At 57.5% G+C, this 23,617-nt stretch overlaps 2 protein-coding genes across 6 annotated transcripts in view; one reads left to right on the top strand and one right to left on the bottom strand.

The window, feature by feature from the left end:
- TTLL12 (tubulin tyrosine ligase like 12) overlaps nt 1-17,620 on the top strand; it is a 23,588-nt gene extending 5,968 nt beyond the window's left edge. Inside the window, exons 3-15 of one of the 3 annotated variants that reach the window (XM_017850015.1) lie at nt 76-274; nt 1,015-1,174; nt 1,263-1,396; nt 4,173-4,249; nt 5,913-6,029; nt 6,125-6,319; nt 6,697-6,808; nt 8,152-8,303; nt 8,799-8,880; nt 11,320-11,388; nt 11,978-12,116; nt 12,733-12,799; nt 17,399-17,620. In XM_017850015.1, the coding sequence (XP_017705504.1) occupies nt 76-274; nt 1,015-1,174; nt 1,263-1,396; nt 4,173-4,249; nt 5,913-6,029; nt 6,125-6,319; nt 6,697-6,808; nt 8,152-8,303; nt 8,799-8,880; nt 11,320-11,388; nt 11,978-12,116; nt 12,733-12,799; nt 17,399-17,618 (1,723 nt within the window). In that variant the 3' untranslated portion in view covers nt 17,619-17,620. Of the gene's footprint in view, nt 1-75; nt 275-1,014; nt 1,175-1,262; nt 1,397-4,172; nt 4,250-5,912; nt 6,030-6,124; nt 6,320-6,696; nt 6,809-8,151; nt 8,304-8,798; nt 8,881-11,319; nt 11,389-11,977; nt 12,117-12,732; nt 14,224-17,398 lie in introns of those variants that run through there. The other 2 variants (XM_017850016.1, XM_017850018.1) reach the window with 2 other exon arrangements.
- Nucleotides 17,558-23,617, bottom strand: part of TSPO (translocator protein) — a 12,307-nt gene continuing 6,247 nt past the window's right edge. For all 3 annotated transcript variants that reach the window (XM_017850019.1, XM_017850020.1, XM_017850021.1), the window contains 3 exons: nt 21,076-21,286; nt 19,292-19,430; nt 17,558-17,991 (listed from right to left, as the gene is read on the bottom strand). In XM_017850019.1, the coding sequence (XP_017705508.1) occupies nt 17,803-17,991; nt 19,292-19,430; nt 21,076-21,257 (510 nt within the window). In that variant the 5' untranslated portion in view covers nt 21,258-21,286 and the 3' untranslated portion in view covers nt 17,558-17,802. The remainder of the gene's footprint in view (nt 17,992-19,291; nt 19,431-21,075; nt 21,287-23,617) is intronic.

Raw genomic sequence — 23,617 nt, 5'->3', positions numbered from 1 at the left:
TGGGCCTCTTCCTCCCCTCACTTCCCTTTGCCCCATGCCTGCCCAGCAGCCTCACATTGTGGCCTGTGCCCGCAGCATCTTCCTCATCGACCACGCCTGGACTTGCCGTGTGGAGCATGCACGCCAGCAGCTGCAGCAGGTGCCCGGGCTGCTGCACCGCATGGCCAACCTGATGGGCATTGAGTTCCATGGTGAGCTGCCCAGTGCGGAGGCTGTGGCCCTGGTACTGGAGGAGATGTGGAAGTTCAACCAGACCTACCAGCTGGCCCATGGGGTGAGTGGGTAGCTGGGCCCCGGGAACGGGGAGGACAGGCATGGGCACAGACCTCTGCTGCCCTGTGCCATCAGGCTGGGTGAGGGGCTGTCCAGAGCAAATAGCTCACTTTCTCCTGTGGCTTCCTAAGGAGCGTGCTATCCTGGGGACTTGGGCCCAGCTGACCCCTGAGCTAACAGGACGCAGCCCTCTCAGACTCCTAAACTCAGAGGGCTCAGATGACTCAGCTGCCTCTTTCCTGGCCCCTCTGATTCTGTCACTCTCTTAAAAGCCCTCAACCATTCCTCACCCACCCGTTGGCCTCTCCGCGGACTCACCCCATGCTCCAGCCCCTCACCACTCCTAGTTTAGGAAAAGACAGCTGCTTGTTTCTCATGATTTTAGCTTAGATATCACCTCCAGGGAGCCTTCCTTGAGCTCAAAGACTACTCCCCCCACCCCCCAATTACCCACAAACCCAGATACAACCCTACGGGTGCTGGGCTGTGTGCCTTGTTACCAAACGCCCTTTTACCACGAGTTGTCACACTGCGTTACCCAGGCCTGTGTCCTGGTCTGCAAAGGCAGGGCTGCTGTTCCGGAGCCCCTAGCTTAGCTAAAGGGCCTGGGGTATATGTGAGGGGGCCTCCAAGATCAGAGAGGTGGCTGTGGGCTGATGGGTGCTCGATGTCTGGGTTCCAGAAGGGAGTTCCAGGAGGTGGACGGGTGAGCGAGGAGTGCCATATGTGCTCTGTCTGCAGACAGCCGAGGAGAAGATGCCGGTGTGGTATATCATGGACGAATTCGGTTCGCGGATCCAGCACGCGGACGTGCCCAGTTTTGCCACGGCACCCTTCTTCTACATGCCCCAGCAGGTGGCCTACACGCTGCTGTGGCCCCTGAGGGACCTGGACACTGGCGGTAAGTCCAGCACCTGCCCATCCTGGAAGAGGGGCCTCAGCCCAGTGTCCTGTCACCCTCTCTGATGGGCACACGTGTCTTGGCACAGAGGAGGTGACCCGAGACTTTGCCTACGGAGAGACAGACCCCCTGATCCGGAAGTGCATGCTGCTGCCCTGGGCCCCCACCGACATGCTGGACCTCAGCTCCTGCACGCCTGAGCCACCCGCCGAGCACTACCAGGTGCGGCCCTCCTCCACCCCCGGGCCTGTCTGCTTGGTAGCTTCCAGAATGTTCTCTATACAGACACCAAATATTATCGAACCCCAGCCGGGTGCCAGGCCCTGAGCCAGTTACCGTGGGAGGCATAGCGAGTTTTAGGAGCCTCTGAGAGACGAGGGGCTCAGAGAGTGAACACAAGCTGCCTGCGGCTGTGCGACTGGGGCTTCAGATCCCAGGGTGCCTGGTGCTCCCTCAGGAAGGAGGGGGCTGTGCAGTTGCTCTTGGCCGTGAACCCCACTCAGCCCCATCCTCATCTCACTGAGGCACAGAAGCACCCTGTGTTCAGATATCCCGTGCCTCCCTCACTCAGCAGGCCTGCAGGTTACCATCATGGTCACTGTTACTGATAACAAAAGTGCTTTCAGGCTCGGTCAGGGCCCCAAGGGACCCAGCTGGGCCACTCGGAAGTGCCTGACTGGAGGTAAGAGCTCATCCAGGCCCCATCCTAGGAGGCTGGCGGGTTAGGGAGCCAGAGTTGGCGAGGCCCCAGTGCCAGGGGAGGAAAAGGAGCCTATGGGAACATAGCCACCTCCAGGAGCAGTCAGGGCTGGGTAGGGGGTTCCTACCCTGACCCGTCTCTCCTCCTTCCTTTCCCTCTCATCTGTTGCTGCTTCCGTAGGCTCCCCGTAGGAACCAGCCTACAGGGGAGCCTGTGCTTAGTACTTTGTGGCCATGTGCCACTCAGTTCCTTACAGTTTTACAGTTCTGTTTTTATCTTCATTTTACTGAGGATGAGGACATTGAGACACAGAGAGGTTAAGTCACTTGCCAAGGGTCACACAGCGGGTGGAAGAGCTGGAGTCCAGAACCAAGGGGACCTGGCGGCCTGTGGGCTGAGGCTGCAGGCTTGCCCCACGGTGACTGAAGTCGTCCATTTTGCACACCAGGCGCTCACTAAGTGCCTTGGAGGGTTGTGGGAAGGGTTAGATGAGTGGGCGCGTGGAGTGGTGGTGTGTTTGTGTGGGCACTCCTGACTGCAGGGGTGGGCTGTAGGGGGGCCTCCTTTCACTTTCGGTCTAAGTCAGTGATGATTGAACTAACCATGCCAAAAACAAGGGGGTCAGTCTTACTGGTTCAAAGGGTGCTTACAAGCCTCCCAGAGCCCCTGCACCAGGAAGGTGCTTAGTACACATTTGCCTGAAAAAGTGAATGCGTTTGTGGATGCAACTGGAGGGACAAACACTTCCTGGTCTTGGGCTTGTTTGTTAATGGAACATGAACTAAAGTTCGTGTTTTCCTTGGGAAGCTCTGCACTGACCAGGAAGAGGAGATACGAAGCCAGGTGTCCTTTTTTTTCGCATTTGACCCTTCACAATCAGGTCTGTGCTCTGGGCCCAGGATTGCCTGTGTCGATTAGCCATGGCTGGGTAACAAGTAACTCCAAAACTTAGCACCTTAAAACAGCAAACATTTATTCTCACACGATTTCTGTGGGCCAGGAGTTCAGGAGTGGCTCAGGAGGGTGCCTCTGGCCTCAGGTCTCCCTCAAGGTACACAGGCTGCCCGTCGGGCTGCGGACCCGCTTCTGTACGGCATATGTGCATGCCTGCTGTGTTGGTGCTGGCTGTTGGCAGGAGGCCTGGGCTCCCTGCCTTGTGGGCCTCTCTGTAGGAGTGCTCAGGTGTCCCCAGGATGTGGCACCTGGTTTCTCCCAGAGCAAGTGATCCGAGGGAGAGAGCAAAGAGGAAGCCTCAGGCTTCATGGCCTTGTCACAAAAGCAACCCTGTCCCTTCCACCCTTTTCCTGCTTATTAGAAGCAACTCAGAGATGGATGCGGCTCTGCCTTTGGAAGAGAGTGTCAAAGAGTTTATAGGCATGTTTTAATCTTTTTTTTTTTTTTTTTTTTTAAAGATGGGGTCTTGCTTTTGTCCAGGCTAGAGTACAGTGGCATCATCCTAGCTAACTGCCACCTCTAATTCCTGGGTTCAGGCATTCCTCCTGCCTCAGCCTCCCAAGTAGCTGGAATTCCAGGCAACGGCCACCAAGCCCCGCGAATTATTTAATTTTTCTGTAGAGACGGGGTCTCAGTGTGTTGCCCGGGCTGTTCCTACACGCCTGGGCTCAGGCAGTCTTCCATCTCAGCTTCCCAAAGTACAGGCATTACTGGCTTGAGCCACCATGTGCAGCACATGGGCATGTTTTAAATCATCACACTGCTGAAGCTCCGGACAGCCCTCGGGGCTCCTAGGACTAAGCAGCTCTTCCCAGGAGGAGTTTAGCACCTTCTTTCCCCGTGTGATTTCGAGGTAGCGTTGAGAAGATGTGCAGCAATGTTTACCTGGTTCTTTTGGGGCCTGGAGCCCCAGAATCCTGGGGTGAGGGGGTGGTTAGAGGCTTTGGGGTGTTGGGAGGGAGGAGCAGCCATACGCCCCGTGAAGCCATAGAACCTGACGCCAGGCAGGTGTCCCCTCCCTCTCTTCCTTTTCTTTTTTTTTTTTTTTTTTGAGATGGAGTCTCACACTCTTTCCCAAGCTGGAGTGTAGTGGCATGATCTTGGCTCACTGCAAGCTCTGCCTCCTGGGTTCAAGCGATTCTCCTGCCTCAGCCTCCTGATTTTTATATTCTTAGTAGAGTCGGGGTTTTGCCATGTTGGCCAGGCTGGTCTTGAACTCTTGACATCATGCGATCCACCTGCCTTGGCCTCTCAAAGTGCTGGGATTATGGGAAAGAGCCACCACGCCCGGCCTTCCCCTCCCTTCCTTGACCTCATCTCTACCTCCGGTGTGTTTCCTTCTAGGCCATTCTGGAGGAAAACAAGGAGAAGCTGCCACTTGACGTCAATCCCGTAGTGCACCCCCACGACCACATCTTCAAGTGCGTAGCCCCACTCCTTGGCCTGAGACGTGTCCCCAATCGCCGTCTCCCACGCTTCGTGGTTCCCACAGCCCCAGAACAGTGCTTGGCGCATAGCACACAGCAAGTCAGCTGTGTCCTGGGCGCTGCAGTGACAAGGGCAGGGAGTGGAGTTCTTGGGATCCCAGAGAAAATGCTGCGGAAAGTGCAAGAGTGAGCAGGGCTTTCCGGAGATTTTTTTTTTTTTTTTTTTTTGAAACAGAGTCTCCCTCTGTCACCAAGGCTGGAGTGCAGTGGCACAATCTCAGCTCACGGCAACCTCCGCCTCCCAGGTTTCACACCTCACCCATGAGGCCAGGAGCAGTGGCTCACACCTGTGATCCCAGCACTTTGGGAGGCCCAGCCAGGCAGATCACCTGAGGTCGGGAGTTCAACACCAGCCTGGCCAGCATGGTGAAACCCCATCTCTACTAAAAATACACACAAAAAAAAAAGTATGGCACGGTGGCGGGCGCCTGTAATCACAGCTACTCTCGGGAGGCTGAGGAGGAAGAATCGTTTGAAGCCTCTTCCTGCAGTGAGCTGAGATCAGGCCACGGCACTCCAGCCTGGGCTACAGAGCAAGACTCCTTCTTAAAAAAAAAATAAAATAAAAACATCCTTGAAAGTTAAAAATAGGAATAGGCCATGGAAATGCTGGCAGTGGGTAAAGGGTCCCCTGGGCAGAAGCGTTGGCCACACCGGTCCCCATCCCACCCCATTCCCTGGGCACCAGGGGGTCCGTTACCAACCCTGCATGCCATGGGGCTGCTCCGCTTACCCGGATACCATGCTCATCCAGTCCTGGAACCCGACACCAGCCAGGCCTGTGCGTGCCAGCCCTCCCCAAAGCAGGGAGCCTTTGCTGGCTGGGAACATGCTGGGCACCTACAACAGCCACCCAGGCTGCCAGGAGGGGCCCCTGCCGAGAGGCTGCAGGTGTGGCTGGTGAGTTAAGGAAGGCCAGGCCAGCAGGTCCAGGCTGGACACCTTGTGGAAACAGGCACAGGTGAGGACCCAGAGATGCAGAGCAGGTTCTGCCTTAGCCTTCACAGGAGCCCCTCCCTGAGGCTCCCAGATACTCCCCTTGGCTGCCTAAATTTGGTCCAGCCAGGAACAGGCAGCCTGCTCCACTCTGTCCCCTCCACCGGGCCTGAGGGCTTTCCTCCCTGCTGGCTTCTGCCCCAGCCGGGCAGCCCAGGGGCTCTTGCTGAGACATGAGTCTGGTGGTGACGTGGCTGGGGCCTAAGGTCCCTCCACCTCCTCATGGAGGCCCTTGGTGTGCCCGTGTGAGACTGGAGGCCCTGGGTTCATCCTTTTTCCATGTGAGAGGAAAGAACTAGCACATAATAAACACCCACATTATGCCATTTAATTTTAACGACAAATGTGAGGTGGACGGTGTGGTCCAGTCCTGAAGATGAGGAACCAGGAGTCACAAGGGTACGGGTTGCCCCCCTCCCTTGGCAGATCGGAGGAAGCAGGTTCTGAACCTGGACTGTCCAACATCGTGACTCGAACCCAGGACTCACCTCTGCCACATTAACTTCAAAACAGGGAGGGGAGTCCCTGAGCTAGGGCTGGTGCTGGAGTCCCACTTGGACACTTCGGAGCCGGGGTCACCCAGCTCGGGCTCTCCCCACAGGGTCTACACGGACGTGCAGCAGGTGGCCAGCAGCCTCACCCACCCGCGCTTCACCCTCACCCAGAGTGAGGCAGACGCCGACATCCTGTTCAACTTCTCACACTTCAAGGACTACAGGTGAGGGCACCTCTGGCCACAGGAGTCCTCCCAGTCAGGGCCTCTAGGCACTGCCGGCCTCCCCTTGAGCTGGCGCACCTGCCTCCACCCTGCAGGAAACTCAGCCAGGAGAGGCCGGGCGTGCTGCTGAACCAGTTCCCCTGCGAGAACCTGCTGACTGTCAAGGACTGCCTGGCCTCCATAGCGCGCCGGGCCGGCGGCCCCGAGGGCCCAGCCTGGCTGCCCCGAACCTTCAACCTGCGCACCGAGCTGCCCCAGTTTGTCAGCTACTTCCAGCAGCGGGAGAGGTGGTAAGTCTCAGACACAGCATTGGCACGCTCTATGGCCCTTTCCCCCAGCGCAGCCTCTGTGTCCACCTTTGTGCTCTGTGAGCACCCACTGTGGAAACCGTGGTGCGGGAGCCGAGCTCTGGGCCCCAAATGTCACAGCTGGCCTCATGGACTGCAGGGCCTCTCCAGGCTTTTGCTGGGGCTGTCCTCTCCACCACAGCGCAGCTCCCTGGGAACCCCTCCTCGTTCCCCAAGCCCCTGCCTCTGACAGCTCCTCTCTGTGCCCACTCAGCTCCCAAGGAGAAGTGGGCCACCCACTTCTGCCGCTGTGTCCTGGGGTGGCACCATCTGGGAACACAGGCCCCAGGTGCCACCCAGACAGCCCTTCTGCTCCCCAGGGGCGAGGACAACCACTGGATCTGCAAACCCTGGAACCTGGCTCGCAGCCTGGACACCCACGTCACCAAGAGCCTGCACAGCATCATCCGGCACCGAGAGAGCACCCCAAAGGTGGGCCCTGCAGCCCAAGAGCCCCGGGGCAGAGGGGACCAAGTGTCATGGTCCTCATGGACATGTCCAGGCTGGGCAAGGTGGCTTACACCTATAATCTCAGCACTCTGGGAAGCGGAGGAGGAACACTTGAGCCCAGGGGATTGTGGCTGCAGTGAGCTGTGATCGTGCCACTGCACTCCACCCTGGGCGACAGAGCAAGACCCTGTCTTTAAAAAAAGAATTGTCCTGGGTGTGTCTCTCCTCCAAGTCCCTACCACATAGTGTGCCAGGTATGGCTGCCCAGCAGGATGAGGTGACTGAGCCTGGACAAGGAGCCTCTCAGAGCCGTGGTAAAGATTCGTGGTGAGGGGACATCCAGAGGCAGTATTGCAGGGCACAGAATCTGCCTGGGCTGTATACCTTGTCAGGGGCTGGCAGGAAATGCATCACAAGGATGATTGTAATGGAGACTTCAGGCTGTGGGGTGGGGGTGGATGGAATTATGGGTGAGAATTTATATTCCATTTCAATTAAAAATGGATATAAAGACTTTGCTGCAGAGCACGGTGGCTCACGCCTGTAATCCCAGCACTTTGGGAGGCCAAGGTGGGCAGATCACCTGAGGTCAGGAGTTCGAAACCAGCCAGGCCAACATGGAGAAACCCCTTTCTACTAAAAATACAGAAATTAGCTGGGGGTGGTGGCGGGCACCTGTAATCCCAGCTACTTGGGAGGCTGAGGCAGGAGAATCACTTGAAGCTGGGAGGCAGAGGTTGCAGTGAGCTGAGATTGTGCCATTGCACTCCAGCCTGGGTGACAGAATGAAACTGTCTCAAAAAAAAAGGGCCGGGCATGGGCACAGTGGCTCACACCTATAATCCCAGCACTTGGGGAGGCCGAGGCGGACAGATCACAAGGTCAGGAGATCGAGACCATCCTGGCCCACACAGTGAAACCCTGTCTTTACTAAAAATACAAAAACTTAATTGGGCATGGTGGCGGGCACCTGTAGTCCCAGCTACTCGGGAGGTTGAGGCGGGAGAATGGCCTGAACCCGGGAGGCGGGGCTTGCAGTGAGCCCAGATCACGCCACTGCACTCCAGCCTGGGCGACAGAGCGAGACTGTCTCAAAATAAAAAAAGACTTTGTGGCAACCTTGGCAGGTTTGAAAAGGCAGAAGGAGGAGTAAAGTGCAGCCCTGTCTCTGCCCCCTGCGTGGTTTTGTGTGCTCGGGAGCCCCACAGTGCTCTGTCCTGGCCCATCAGAGGGGAGACGAGGGCCACCAGTGAGCTCGCGCCTGTGTCCTGGCCCAGCAGAGGGGAGACGAGGGCCACCAGTGAGCTTGAGCCTGTGTCCTCCAGGTTGTGTCCAAGTACATTGAAAGTCCTGTATTGTTCCTTCGAGAAGACGTGGGAAAGGTGAAGTTTGACGTCCGCTACATCGTGCTGCTGCGGTCGGTGAAGCCCCTGCGATTGTTCGTGTATGATGTGTTCTGGCTGCGGTTCTCCAACCGGTAAGTGGAGGGCTGGCTGGGTCCAGGGTCAGGAAGCTGGGGGACCGGGTGGAGGTAGCGGGTGGGCGATGGGCCCTTTTTGGAATCAGAAAGTGTAGTTGGAAGGTGCCCTCCATCACTCACCCCGCAAGCGGCCCTTGGAGCTTGCCTCCCTTCGTGGTAGTTGGCGGTGACCTGCCCTGCCCACATCAGAGTTCTGGCATTGCCCACAGTAATGGATGTGAACATTCTTTGTAAAATGGGCACCAACGTGAGAACCAGGTGCTGTTTTTATGCACCTGCAGAGACTTCACAGCTAGTATCTCACTCACCTCCACCCCAGCTCAGTGAGGCCGTGGGGCTCTCCCACCCACACAAACAAGGGAGCAGGCTCCTGCCTGGGCATCAGGTGGTCTTGCCCCAAGCGCTGAGCCCCTAGCTGGGAAGGTTGAGTGGGTGGCACCTCCCTCGCAGGGACAAGGCTGGCTCAAGAACCCACACGCGCTTGTCTTCCAGGGCCTTCGCACTCAATGACCTAGATGACTACGAGAAGCACTTCACAGTCATGAACTACGACCCGGACGTGGTGCTGAAGCAGGTAGGGCCTGAGGGAGGTGCAGAGCAGGTTCACACGGAGGCCAGGGCACACCCAGACCCCACCCCGCCCACACTGCCTCCTGGGAGGACTGGCACACGGGCCGGTCCCAGGAGCCACCTCCTGAGTTCCTGCTATGGAAGGTGATTGTTAGCATTGCCATGATGAGCCGGGCTGGGTTCTGTGTTGTCTCAGATAGGCCTCCGGGTACTCACTGTGTTTGAGATGATGCGGACACAAGGGGATGTGTCCAGCAGCAGGTTGAGACAGTGTGTTCCCAGCCAGGGCTTAATCCTCACCGCCACTTCAACCGGAAAAGCACACCACCGTGTGAGCGCCAGGGCAGGCAGGGCCGGGAGGCACAGAGATGCATGTGCTGAGAGGCCCCACCTGGTCCAGCTGCCTGCTGGCCCGTGACCCTGCCTGGGTCTAGGACCTCCTTTCCTCCCTGGTGCACAGTGCTGAGCAGTGCCCTGTGCAGTGGGCACTCAGTGAATGGCAGCTCCACCATCTGAGCACCTGGAGCTCAGGGGCATCTGGACAAAGGCCCTTCCAAGGTGGGGGCGAGAAACCAGAGCTGGCCAGCCAGTGCATGGGGACAGGTAGGCACAGCCTCCACAGAAGCAAGAGGCCAGCTCTGGGTACAGGAAGGAAGAAAGGAAGTCCTGGAAGGCCTCTGTGACCTGACTGGTTAATGAGTGTTTCAGATGCACAAAACACCTACCCCACCCTGCCTATCACCAGCCTTGCAGGCGCCCCGGGTTCCCCATGCAGCCAGCCCCAGCGCTCCCTGGCTCCTGAATTGTGCGCCTGTCATTCCCAGGCATGTCTTGATTCTTTTCAGCACGAGTATGTCCCTGACCATTCAAGCTGCTGTTTTGCTTACTTAGGTTTTTTGTTTTGTTTTGTTGAGAGACAATGTCTCACTCTGTCACCCAGGCTGGAGTGCAGAGGCGTGATCTCAGCTCACTGCAATCTCAAGTCTCCTGGGCTCAAGCCATCCTCCTGCCTCAGCCCCCTAAAGTAGCTGGGACTACAGGCACGCACCTCCACGCCCAGCTAATTTTTTTGTATTTTTAGTAGAGACGGGGTTTCGCCATGTTGCCCAGGCTTGTCTCAAACTCCTGGACTCAAGCAATCTACCTGCCTCGGCTCCACAAAGTGCTGGGATTACAGGCATGAGCCACCACGCCCTGCCTCCTACTTAGGTTTTTATGTAAATACCATCTTATGGAACGGATCCTTCTGCAGCTTGCTTTGTTGGCTGAGTGGTGTGTTTTGAGGCTAAGGGTTGTTGCTAAGTGTGGCTGCAGGTGGTTATCCGAGGTCTTCGCTAATAAACCGTGGCACGTGAACACGCGTGGAGGCACCTGTCCATGCCCAAGTCTGAGGAGTCCTCTAGGAGGACTTGGAGAAAGGGCCCTGCCATGCCCTGGTGACTGTACCAGCACATACTCCTCACAGGGACCCAGAGGTCCTGTTGCTTCTGTCCCTCTTATCCTTGCCTGTGTTGAAGCCTACTCCCTAGGACCCAGAGCCCCCAGCAGGCCCCAGGACGTTGTAGGAAGTCGCCCTCAGGTGCCGACCCCCTGCCTTCTGTACTGCGGGGGTCATCCCAAGAGCCCTCTCCTGGAGCCCTGTGCCTGGGGATGTGCGTCCAGCACGGCGTGGATGGCGGGCTTCCATAGGGGCCTTTCCTGGCTTGTCCTTTACTGGGAGAAACCTGAGCCAACTGCCACCTTCATCGGGTGTGTTTTGGGTAAAGTCTTGAGGCCAAAAAGATTTTGTGTCCCTCAAGCACTCTGAGCTGGTGCTGAGCCAGGGCACAGGCGGGCCCCGCGGGGGTTTCTGAGCTCCGCCTCCTTCGCACTGTGCTGAGCTGAGTGTGAGGGTGGGTGCCGGCTCAGGCCGTGCAGTTTCTGGAGCTCTCGATGTTCAGTGTCTCGCGTGAGCCTCACAGCCGCCTGGCAAAGTCAGTTTACTGGGCAGGGCACATTTTTCCACTTCACGGAGGAGGAAACAAGCTCAGAGAAGTTAATCCGTTTGTCCAGAGTCACGCAGTAAGACTCAGAGCCCAGACTCCATCTCCTACCTCCTGTTTGGACCCTGAGGGGCTGGGGCTGGCTGCCTGCTCCTGGAACCCCCACCCAATGTCAGAAGCTCCTGGTCCAGGCAGTGGCAGGCTGCCTGCTCCCCGGCCCGGCAGGACCTGTGCGGAGCGCGATGATGGGCCCTGTGTGGAGCACAATGATGGGTCCTGTGTGCGGGCGCGATGGGCCCTACGTGATTTGGACTCTGTGGAGCGTGATTTGGACTCTGCGGAGCGTGATTTGGTCACTGTGCGGAGTGTGATTTGGACACTGTGCGGAGTGTGATTTGGACTCTGTGCGGAGCATGATGATGGGCCTGTGCGGAGCGTGATGGGCCCTGTGTTTGTTGCAGGTGCACTGTGAAGAGTTCATCCCTGAGTTTGAGAAGCAATACCCAGAATTTCCCTGGACGGGTGTCCAGGTAAGTCATGTCCCGCACACCATTGCAGGCCAGTGGGGCGGGTCCCGGGCTGGGGGCCTGCAGGAGCTGCTCTCCTCCCTCTCGGCTGGTGTGGGCTGGGAGGGACCTTTGTCCTCTGCAATTGGTCCTTCTCCCCAGAGGCTAGCGAGACAGCGTGGGCTCCCCTCCCTTCCACCCTGGGCGTTTGTGGGTGCTCTTGAGAGGGAGGGAGCTGGAGGGGCTTGTGGGGCACCCCTGGGATGGCCAGAGGGTGGCAGCACTGCCTGACCCCGGAATCCCAGTCATCTGGAGACGTAGGCCGGGCCCCCATGTCCGCCAGCAGCATTCTGGGTGCTGTGTGGAGCTCCTTGGGGCAGTGGGGAGCAACAGGGGGGCCGAGGCAGGAGATGGGCAGATTCCCAGAAGGTGGGCGCCAGGAGTAAGAGGGCAGGTGCTGGGTGGAGGTGGCCGTGGTGAGGTCTAGAGACATGAAGATGTGGGAAGGGGTGACTTGGACTGTGTGGGGCCCGGAGCTTGGACAGGGGCAGCAAACCCCCTATTGAGAGGCTGTTCTGAGCAGGCCTCGTAACTCAGCCTCCTGGGTCCCCAGGCTGAGATCTTCCGGGCCTTCACGGAGCTGTTCCAGGTGGCCTGTGCCAAGCCGCCGCCCCTGGGCCTCTGCGACTACCCCTCATCCCGGGCCATGTATGCCGTCGACCTCATGCTGAAGTGGGACAACGGCCCACATGGTAAGAGGGGCGCCCCATCTCCTGATCCAAACCAGCAGGCGCCCCCTCTGCCAGCCAGCCACATGCCTGGAGAAGGCAGGGGGCTGCCCCAGGCTGTCCTCTGGCTTGAATCAGCCAGGAATCTGGGTTGGGGAAAGCCCAGGCTCAGCCCACAGGGAAGGGAAGTACCTGCGGTGCAGAAACTGTAGGGGACGAGCTGCAGGTTGGGCCTCTGTGTCGGGGAAGAGCCCACAGGACAGGAGACCCGTGTGAAAGGCACCCTGACCCCAACCCACACCACCCTGGCCGGCCTCCCCTGTGCCAGAGCCACACACTCTCCACCGCTGCTGCATGTCCACTTTGTTTTGACTAAACTGAACATCCAAGCTTAAAGGGCCAGGCTGTCATCCCTAGAGCTAGAGGCAGCCCTGGCCTCTCCTGGAGAAGGAGATGTCAGGCCAGGCCTCCCCAGCAAAGTCAAGAGACCCAAGTTCTAGGTCCGGGGTTGCCCTGCTCATCCCCTGGGAATCAGGGCCCAGGTTCACGGCCTCCCTAGCCTTTCCTGGGTCCCCAGGCCCTTGCCCCTGCAGAGTGAAGCCAACGAGCCTTCACACTCTGCTGCGCTCTTTGCCGTCAGGAAAGCGGGTGATGCAGCCGCAGATCCTGGAGGTGAACTTCAACCCCGACTGTGAGCGAGCCTGCAGGTACCACCCCACCTTCTTCAACGACGTCTTCAGCACCTTGTTTCTGGACCAGCCCAGCGGCTGCCACGTTACCTGCCTTGTCTAGGCACTTGCTATCGCCAAAACCTGTGCTTGGGGCAGGATTCCAGCCTCGGTTCTCTGAGCTGCTTCTGCAAAGGCCCCCATGCCCCTCCCCACACCAGCTCTGGGCATAGCCTCAGCCCCAGGCCTCTGTCCTCCCAAGCCATCCTCCCGGCCTCATACTCCGGGAGCAGTGTCCTCCTCCCACCTGTGGGTCAGAGCAGGACAGTGATGGTGTCCCCGGGGCTGAGCACCGCCCCAGGCCCTGCCCTCACCCCTCACCACCATCCATGCACTGATGAGTCTCCAGGTTAGCCAAGGGCTTCATCCCTGGCATGGAGAATTTGTTCCTGGCTGCTGTGTTTCCAGGGGGTGCTGGGAGAAGGGTTCCGTGGAGTGAGACAAGGTGTCCTCGGGAGCAGGGTTCTACTGGGCAGGTTTCTCTTCCGGGGTCTCTGCTCTTATGCATCAGGATGACCTCGGGATGGGTGTGGGGCCCCACACTGCACCCACAGGGCTCTATGCGATGGGAGCCCAGGAGCAGCCTGAGGCCACCACCCGGCAAGCCTGCCTTATCACCCATTCCAGCTCACCCAGGACCTTCACCAGCAAACCTCCTGCTGAGGTCCTGGCAGGAGGCCACCGTTAACTTCTCCGTTTGCTGAGGGTCACAGACCCCGACAGGGAAGTCAGTATCTGTCTTCCCAGTGGTTGCCCTGCTCGCTAGGCACCCCGCGGAGTCCCGCCCTCATTTGAGGTGGGCCAGGATCCTTCGGCAAGGGGCGCTTGGGGCTGGGACTGGTGGACGGCGGAGCACTGACAGAAAAGGGTTCCAAGGAGAACTTCAGGTTAAAGTCAGATGCCATCTACCAGGGTCTACAGTCAAAATGTGGACTTTTTCTTATTTTTTAATGTATGGGAGAAAAATGTAAAATTCTAGTTCTTTTCTAATTGTGTTTCTGAAATTAGGAGTCAGCTGCCAGTCTTTTTGTGTGGCTGCAGTGTGCCTGGGCCCAGCTCACGGGCAGTGGGTGGCCTAACTTCCCAGGCAGGCGGGAGCTACTTCCAGAGCCTTCCAGTGCGTGGGAGGGCAGGGCTAGGTGTGGCGGTGTCTCCTCTTTGAAATTAAGAACTATCTTTCTTGTAGCAAAGCTGCACCCGGTGATGCTGCCTCCTCTCTCCGTGTTGTCTGGGCCCCTGTTTACAAGCACACCTTGCCCTTTCTGAGAGGAGCCATGCTCTAGCCCCTGGAGAGCCTGTTGCAGGGGCAGGGCGGGCCCATCGCCTTTGGCAGCTCCTGGAGAGCTGTTGACATGCAGTCCCCCTTTATTGGTTCATGCTGCAATAAAGGCCATCTTCTCTTACTTCTGCCCTCCTTTCTCTTTGGACCCCGGAGCCACAGGCTCAGCCTGGCCTGTCACCCCGGCTGTCGCTGAAAAACCCCAAATACCAAGAAGTCACCCAGAAAAAGTGGGAGAAGAAATAAGATGGCCTTTAGATTGCAGGCCTCCACCCCAAAGTCTGATTTCTCTGTGCTGGATCTGTTTCCAGGCTGGCCAGGAGCCTCAGTCCTTGCGTGGCCCCGCAGCCCTAGTGGCCCTAGAGATAGTGGCCTCCCCACACTTGCCTCCTTGTCCTGGAGTGGGGACAGTGAGAATCCCTGCCCACTGGGGCATCTGCAGAGCCCCTCAGGCCCCTGCTGGGCAGGTGCATGGACACTGTCAGTGGGTGGCAGCAGCACCACATGGTGACCAAGGAGGTTAAGACTCAAAAGGCAGGCCAGGCATGGTGACTCACGCCTGTAATCCCAGCACTTCGAGAGGCTGAGGCAGGCGGATCACGAAGTCAAGAGATCGAGACCATCCTGGACAACATGGTAAAACCCCATCTCTACTAAAAATACAAAAAAAAAAAAAATTGCTGGGCATGGTGGTGCATGCCTGTAGTCCCAGCTACTCGGGAGGCTGAGGCAGGAGAAACGCTTGAACCCGGGAGGTGGGGGTTGCAGTGAGCCACTGCACTCCAGCCTGACAACAAAGTGAGACTCCGTCTCAAAAAAAAAAAGACTCAGAAGGCAGAGCGGCCCCGAGGCAGGCTGCCTGGACTGCGCTGCTTCTCTCCTGAGCCTCCCTTCGAGGGGAGGCCTCAGGACTGATGCCCACATGAACTCTGTCCAGCTCAGCGGCCAGTGCTCTCACTGGTTCCCAGCTCACTTAAAACCTGGTGCCCAGGGAGCAGCTGGGACAGCCCCCAGAATCAAGACCACATGGTCCAGGCTTTCCGTGCTTGTAGATAGCTGTTCTGTGTCCCCACATCTCCTTGCACCTCTGCTCACTGCAAATGGACATCCCTAAGGAAGGGTGGACATGGAGACCCAGGGACTCCATGAGCTGGAAGACCAGCCAGCTCCAGGTGCTGAGGCAGTTGGCAGGAGATGTTTATCCCACTAAATACTTCTTCCTGGTACTCATTTGCAGCCTCGTCAATCTGTGTTAAGAAGCCATCCAAAGCCAGAATTGACCAGGCACAGTGGTTCACACCTGTCATCCCAGCACTGTGGGAGGCCGAGGCAAGCGGATCACTTGAGGTCAGGAGTTTGAGACCAGGCTGCCCAATGTATTGAAATCCCATCCTACTAAAAATACAAAAATTGGCCAGGCATGGTGGTACGCACCTGTAATCTCGGCTACTCTAGAAGCTGAGAATCACTTGAACCTGGGAGGCAGAGGTTGCAGTGAGCCAAGATCGCGCCACTGCACTCCAGCCTGGGCGACAGCATGACTCTGTCTCAAAAAATAATAAACCCACTCAGCATCAAAGCCTTAAGTCCCTAGTGGATGACAGCAGCTTAGAAAAGGGGGTAATGTTGTCTATTACGAGCAGGGGAAACGTCGCCAGGCTGTTAAAAAGAAGCCGGCAGATGAAATGGTAAATGCATTCTCTTCTCGCCCGTTTTTCCAGGGCGTTTTTGTGGCAATGCGTGTTTTGTGGCCAGCAGGAACCATGTGGGATATTTGCTACAGATGAACAACCCCATGAGTTGGGCGGAGATGGCAGAAGTCTGGGTTGCACTTTCTCCAATCCCTAAGTGTCTGGCATGCACTCAGGTGTCCCTTGACACTTCCAAGGATACCCTTGTGCCCTGCAGGGATGGTACCTGCTCACTGGCATGCTGGAGCAGGAGACAGCCTGGCCTGTAAGTTTCTTGCTAGCAAGGACCTCTCTGCCATCCGCTGCTTGGATTAATGTCTGCACAGAGCTCTGGAGGAATTCAACTCTGAGCGTCTTGGAGAACTTCAGAATTAATAAAAAGGATACGCAGAGGCTCCCCAGCTGGCTCCTCTGCACCGGTGAGCATCAGGAAAGCCACGTGGGCTGAGAGCTCAGCTGAGTGCCTGTGGCCACGAAGCTGTTGGGTCCTGCAGAGTGTGATCTGTCGGGCATCAAACTCTGCCAGAGTCAAGGGAGCGTGAGGCTGAGGGTCAGGATGGAGCAGCTCAGCCCCTGGGCAGGAGCCATCCCTTCTGTCAGAAGAATGCAGTCGACTGTCTTTGCTCATCTTTTCCCTGAGCTGTTCATTCTTTCGTGTGTGTGTGTGGATGTGGGTGTGGGTGTAGCTGTGGGTGTGGTGTGCGTGCGCCAGAGTGGATGGTATAGACAGAGTCTCCGTATGTTGCCCAGGCTGGTCTCAAACACCTTGCCTCAAGCAGTCCTCCCGCCTCAGCCTCCCAAAGTGCTGGGATTACCGGTGTGAGCCACTGTGTCCAAGCTTTTGTGAACATCACGTTGCGTTTGAGGTTCGGGTCGGGAGAGGGCACAGGAGTGGGGGAAGAAAGGAGAGGAAGCAGCAGCCACGGGCTGCTGAGTGATGGCAAGCTCTCTATGAACATTTTGCCAGTTTGGATGAACTTAGCCGCCAAAAACAAAATGCCCAGCAGGTCAGGCCTGGCCGCGGGGAGGGAGCCGTAGGCTGTGTTGCTGAGTGCTGCATGGATGTGGTGACCAATAGCAGGATGGAGGAGCGCTGCGTGTGGTTCTTGGCTGCGTGTGGTTCTTGGCTCGTTTACTCCAGACAGCTGCCTGGAGAGGTCATGGGTCGCCCAGTTGGAAGTCGGGGTGAGGGAGTGAGTGGCTGTGACACCTCCAATCCTGGCCGCTCTGGGCCAGCAAGGAGGCCCTGTCTGCTGGAGTCGGGACCTAACCTTTCCTGCCTCGGACACCCTCTTGAGCCAACTGGGTGTTTGTGGGGCTATCCCTGGTGCAGTGAAGCTGCCATAAGCCTGGGCCCCTGGGGGATGGGGCAGTCAGCACCCCCAGCTCTGTCCTGGGTAAAACCAGCTGAGGGCCACGCATTGGGCAGGACTAGGCATTCGACACTGGTTGTGGGCCCAGCCATTCAAGGGCCCGGGCTGAGCATCCTGGAAGCCATGGGAAGTGGACAGGACCCCCTCCCTCTGCCGAAGCCCATGGCCCCAGCTGGGTCTGCACCAGTGTGGGCTCCAGGGTGGCACCCAGGGTTGCTCTGTTCATCTCCTGCAGGGCTTCGGGAGTATCCCAGGAAGCGTGGGGCAGCCCCAGGCGGATCCAGCCCTGTGTGGAGAAGGCAGCCCAGGCAGATCCCGCAGAGACGAGCTCCAGTGCAGCCCCAGCTCCCCCTCTTCCCTGTGGCCGGGGTCCCACCCAAGCAAAAGGCCATGGTAAAGGAAGTCAAAAACTTTATTCAGCTTATAAAATTCCATGTTCCGAGAACATGCTCTGAGCATGCAGAAAGCGCAGGACACTGCTCCTGGGTGGGGGCTCAGGTGGGGCCACCTCTGAAGCTCTGCTGACCCCCTGGGCCAAGGCCCTGACAGACTAGCAGGCCCAGTGGTTGTGAAAGCGTGACAGCCACCATCACTGATGGCACCTGCTGGTGCAGCTGCAGTCCCTGGTGGGCCGGGCACTCACTCTGGCAGCCGCCGGCCCCCACGCCAGCCACGGTTGTCCCGCCATACACAGTAGTTGAGTGTGGTTGCGAAGGCCAGCCAGGCCAGGTAGGGGTAGAGCAGGCGGGCGGCCAGCGGGCTCACCTGGTACCAGGCCACAGTAGTGGCTGCTGCCGCCCCACTGACCAACAGGAGATCCACCAGGGCCTGCAGAGATTGGGGGAGGAAGGACAGGGAGGCCTGAGGCACCACGTCCACCCAAGTGCGTGTCCCACTGCCCAACTCCTGCTGGATTTGGGAGTCAGGAGCCTCACTCACCCCCACTCCACCCTTGAGTGACCTGGCCAAGCCCCTCCCCCATCTCAGCCTCAGTTTCCTCATCTGTAAAATGGGAACAGTCCTCCTGCGTGACCCATGCCATGTGTGGGGTGCACGTGACATGCCTGAAGTGAACTCGGTTTGTTCAAGGGTGCGGTGGTGGCTTAGAGAGGTCTTGCAGGTCCCTTCCCCTCTCTGAGCTCAGAGCCTCCACTGAGGGCAGCGCTGACCTTCCAGCATTACTACAAGGCCCAAACAAAAACCTGCTATTTTTCAGGTACAGTGGCTCACGCCTGTAATCTCAACACTTCGGGAGGCCGAGACGGGTGGATCGCCTAAAGTCAGGAGTTCAAGACTAACCTAACCAATATGGTAAAACCCTGTCTTAAGGCCAGGCACAGTGGCTCATGCCTGTAATCCCAGCACTTTGGGAGGCTGAGGCGGGCGGATCATGAGGTCAGGAGATCGAGACGACCCTGGTTAACACAGAGAAACGCCATCTCTACTAAAAATAAAAAAAATTAGCCGGGTGTAGTGGGGGGTGTCTGTAGTCCCAGCTACTCGGGAGGCTGAGGCAAGAGAATGGCGTGAACCCAGGAGGCGGAGCTTGCAGTGAGCCGAGATGGTGCCACTGCACTCCAGGCTGGCCAACAGAGCAAGACACTGTCTAAAAAATAATAATAATAATAATAATCCCTGTCTCTATTAAAAATAAAAAAATTAGCCAGGCATGGTGGCATGTGCCTGTAGTCCCAACTACTCAGGAGGCTGAAGCAGGAGAATTGCTTGAACCTGGGAGGCGGAGGTTGCACTGAGCTGAGATCTCACCACTGCACTCCAGCCTGGGTGAGAGAGTGAGATTCTGTCTCAAAAAAAAAAAAAAAAGAAGCAGCTGTCATGTAGAGGGGCCAGTGACCCTGCCCACACAGTACCAGGCTTCATGTGGGTTTTCCTTTACAGTGGCCCCCAAACCCACCCTGCAACCCCTTCTGCCTTAATAGCTTCCCTCACTGAAGGAGAGTCAGTAGAGGGGAGGCTCCAGGGCGTGGGCTGCTTAGAGCTAGAGAGACATGGCCTTTGGCCTCCCCTGGCCCCGCCTACAGACACTGGCCCAGTGTCATATGTAATGCCCCAGGGCCTCCAAGGGTTGGATCCAGGGATCAGGGACACATGCCGTAGCCACACTTACCCAGCCCATTTGTCGGGCACCAAAGAAGATGGGGGGCCACGCCCAGTTCAGGGCCAGCTGCCCGGTGTAGAGGCCCAGGGGAACCAGAGCCTCCTCCGTGAAGCCTCCCAGCTCTTTCCAGACGAGGTAGGAACCGTACCTGAAACAGAGGCCGCGGTTCAGAGCACCATCAGGAACAAGGCCAGGAGGCTTGCCCACCTCCGAGTGACACAGTGATGGCTCATGCGTGACCTAACACTGACGGCTGTGTGATCTCAGGGAAGTTGCCTGACCTCTCTGGGCCTTCATTTTTCATAGGGTTGCTGTAGGGATTCTAATTAGCACACTGGCAGTGCTTCATGCGATACCCAGCATATAGGACACTCAATAAATACCTGCCATTATTGTCACTGTCACTGCTATGAAGGGGAAGCACATGGTGTGAATAGGTAGAGAGGAGGCTCTTAACCTAGCCAGAGCACTGCATAGAGGATAGGACATTTGGGCTGGGCCTTAAAGGATGAATAGGAGTTTTTCAGGGGAGGAAACAGGACATGCAAAGGCTGTGAGGCAGATGTGAGACCCCGAGTCAGTCTGTGACTGCAGGCTGAGGTCCAGGGGGAGGCCTGGTCATGGGAGCTATTAACACAGGGCAACAGTAGCACCACCAGTAACAGTAGCCGATGCCCTCCAGCACTCACAGGAGCCAGGCCCTACCACTTCCCAAGCATTCACTCATTTGAGCCTCCTGATAATGCTGTAAGGCAGGCAGTATCAGCAGCCCCTTTACAGTGAGGAGACTGAGGCACAGGCGGCGAAGTGACTGAGATCTCTTGACAGGCCATCAGTGGATAAAGTCCGGTCGGCTGGGGCCAGAGCCCTGGCTCTCACCTACTAAGGAGGGGTTTGCCTTATCCAGAGCCACAGGGAACCCCAAAAAGTTCCCCCAAAGAGAGGCTGGGACCAGTTGGTATAGGAAGGCCAAGCAGGGTGGGGACACTGGAGCCAGGAAAGAGTGGGAGCCTGGCTGGGCAGGGCCTGGGCCGGAAGGGGTGAGGCCCAGGTGACACCCAGGTTCCAGGGCCTTATTCCCATCAAGCTGGGTGCCTGGCCTGGCCTCTGCTATCTGCCCCCTGGAGTGCCTGGCACCTGCGTCCCCACCCTGCATTGGGCTGATACGGAACCAGTATGCAGGGAACATTCCAGAAGGCAGTCAGTTCCCCACCTCCTGGGTGCAGTCCCCTCTACAGCCACCAAGAGGCACCCTGTCCCTCCCAGCATGTCCTTTCCAGATGGAATTCCCCTGGTCTTGTCCCAAGGGACTCAGGCCAGACTGAGCCTGAAGGGGGCTGTGCGGGGTCCACACTTGCAAGCCCTGTGTCCTTGGGAGGCCCCTTATCATGGGGGGGCATTGAGTATGAATGAGATGAGCCTGGCATTGGGCAGGAGTTCAACAGAGGAGCTGCTCTTGGGGCTGTCGCTGCCATTGTTAATCTTAGAAAGCATCCATGCCGCTGCCCAAGGCCAACCTTCACACACTAAGCCGGCCTCCGCCTGGAGCTGTGAACATGGCAGGGATGCCAGGGTGGGGTGAGCATCTGACCCATCCCCCCAGGGGCCCAGGAGGAGAAAGTTCAGTTGTGCAATCAACAGGCCCACAGCTTCCCCACCCTGGCTTGCCAAATGGGGCTGGGGAAACCATGCCGTGGCCCGTGGCCCGCCTGGAGGAGACCCTCTGTCCTGGGCCAGGCCTCTCCTTGCAAAGGGCCAGGCTCATCCCCAGGCCAGCGCACGCGCCCACCTACCCCATGGCTGAGTAGAGCGTGCCCCAGACAGGGCCCAGCACCCAGTGAGGCGGGTGCCACGAGGGCTTCTGCAGGCCGGCGTACCAGCGGAGACCCTCGCCGTGGACAAAGCGGGAGCCCACGAAGCACCCCAGGCTGGGCGCCAGTGTGAAGCCCATGGCGGGCACCCAGGGTGGGGCCATGGCTGCTGCAGCTGCTGTTCAGGGGAGCTCTGAAAGAAAAGACAAGCCTGGGTGAGGGCATTCCTGAGGCCACGGGGTTAGGCCTGTGTCTCCTCCAGCATCCCCGAAAGGCCTGTCACCCACAGGTCAACCAGTTGGCTTATCAGGAGGCGCAGAGATGTGCAGGGCAGGAGTGGCTGAGTGAACACATTTCCAGCCCTGCTCCTGCCCCAGCTGCCTGGCCTCACCTTTGTCCACCCTCACCTCGACCTTGGGTCTCCTGGCACTGACCCCTCCTCCCTGCTGCCTCTTCCGAGGCCAGTTTGGGTCCCCTCCACCAAGAAGCCTTCCCAGCCTGCCTCCCTGGGCCAAGTCCCAGCTCTGGGGGCTCTGCCAGGCCAGTGCTTTACAGTCCAGCACTTCACATTCACCTTTCACTCACTCACTCACTCATTTGGTGACTGGTATCAGAGTTTGGGTCAGATCCCTTTCCTCACTGCCTCACTGTGACCTCAGGCAAATCACATCAACTCAGGGCCTCAGTTTCCCCCTCGATAGAATGGGATATCAATGCTTACCTACCTTGAACACAGCTCAGTGCACAGCAGCAAGGAGCGTCTCTACACAGCTGTTTCAGCACCCCACACGGGCCCCACTAAAACCACCGCCCCTTCCCCATGCACCGGAGATGGACAGCAGCCTGCCTGGGGCCACAGTGCACTCTGGGCCAGGCTCTGCCCCGGTGGCAATATGGCTCCCACCCTGGCCTCATCAAAAAATGAAGGGTTAAGGTCCCACTCACTCTGATTCTAGGTGGAGAATCAGGGGTCATCTGCTCTTGTCTGAGACAAGAAGCCACACAACCGGATTTAGTTCCGCCAACTTGCAGCAAGGCCTGCTGGGGCGAGGGCTGGGACCCAGGGAGGCACGGGGTTGGGGAGGCCCTGAGTGGGCACAGACTGGGGCTGAGGGAGCCTGGACCTCAGAAAGGGACGCTCTGACCGGGGACCAGGGAGGACATGCCACAGGAAGAACAGTGAGCACTTTCTCCCCAGGGGAACGCGAGAGACAAGCAGTCCGGGGGACATGGAGACAGCCAAGTGGGGGCAGAGGGGGGTCAGCAGAGACTGTGCTGAATGTAGGCTTCGGCAGGGGCAAAGGGCAAAGGGCAAAGCCGGCCCCAGGGAGAAGGGGCAGCTGCTGGCCTGGGATCCATGGAGCTGGGTGAGCACAGAAGCCACCTCAGTGCCCAGCAGCCAGGGACTATTAAAGACTGGCCCCTCACAAACCAAGCTTTTGAAGGCTTTTTAGTGATGAAAAAGTTGTTCTCACTGTAACACGAAGAAAGCAGAATATACATAGACTACAGAATGACGCCAATTTTGGCAAAGAATGGATAATATAGATACGCTTTTTTTTTTTTTTTTTAATACAGTCTCACTCTGTTGCCCAGCCTGGAATACAATGACACGATCTCAGCTCACTGTAACCCCCGCCTCCCAGGTTCAGGGGATTCCCCCGCCTCAGCCTCCCACCTCCCAAGGAGCTGGGATTATAGGCACATGCCACCATGCCAGGCTAATTTTTGTATTTTTAGTAGAGACAGGGTTTCACCATGTTGGCCAGGCTGGTCTCGAACTCCTGACCTCAGATGATCTGCCTGCTTTGGCCTCCCAAAGTGCTGGGATTACAGGCGTGAGCCACTGCACCCAGCCTAGATATGCATTTTTTTTTTTCTTAATTGTAACCAATGCATGAAGATATTAGCCACAGTCATAATCATAAAGCCAGCATTTCCAGGGAAATGGCTGTATGCCAGGCCAGGCAAGCTTTACCCCAACACTGGCCATGAACCCTCACCCTGCAAGGGAGCGATGCCACCTTATGGCTGTCTGCCAACAGAGACCTGAGGCACAGGGCAGTGGAGACGTCTGTGGAAGGCCCCTCCACAGGCCAGCCACTCAGGATTCCAGAGTCCACCCTTGGCAGCAGGATTTATGATGCTAAGTTCACTATGTTACTTGTTTGCCAAAATATGTATAATGAACATTACTGTATTTTACATTTCAGAGACAGAGTGTCGCTGCTGTCCAGGCTGGAGAGTAGCAGCACCATCGCAGCTCACTGCAGCCTTGACCTCCCAGGCTCAGGGGATCCTCCCACCTCAGCCTGGAGGTAGCTGGAACTATAGGCATGCACCACCATGCCCAGCTAATTTTTTGTATTTTTTTGTAGAGACAGGTTCTCTCCATGTTGCCCAGGCTAGTCTCAAACTCCTGGGCTCAGGTGATCCTTTCACTTTGTTCTCTGAAAGTGCTGGGATTATAGGCATGAGCCACCATGCCTGGCCAGGGCCCTTTTTTTTTTTTTTTTTTTTTTTT

This window comes from Rhinopithecus bieti, unplaced genomic scaffold (assembly GCF_001698545.2).
Source record: "Rhinopithecus bieti isolate Rb0 unplaced genomic scaffold, ASM169854v2 scaffold_33210, whole genome shotgun sequence".
Lineage (NCBI taxonomy): Eukaryota > Metazoa > Chordata > Mammalia > Primates > Cercopithecidae > Rhinopithecus > Rhinopithecus bieti.
This window is presented reverse-complemented; position numbering and strand designations above follow the sequence as displayed.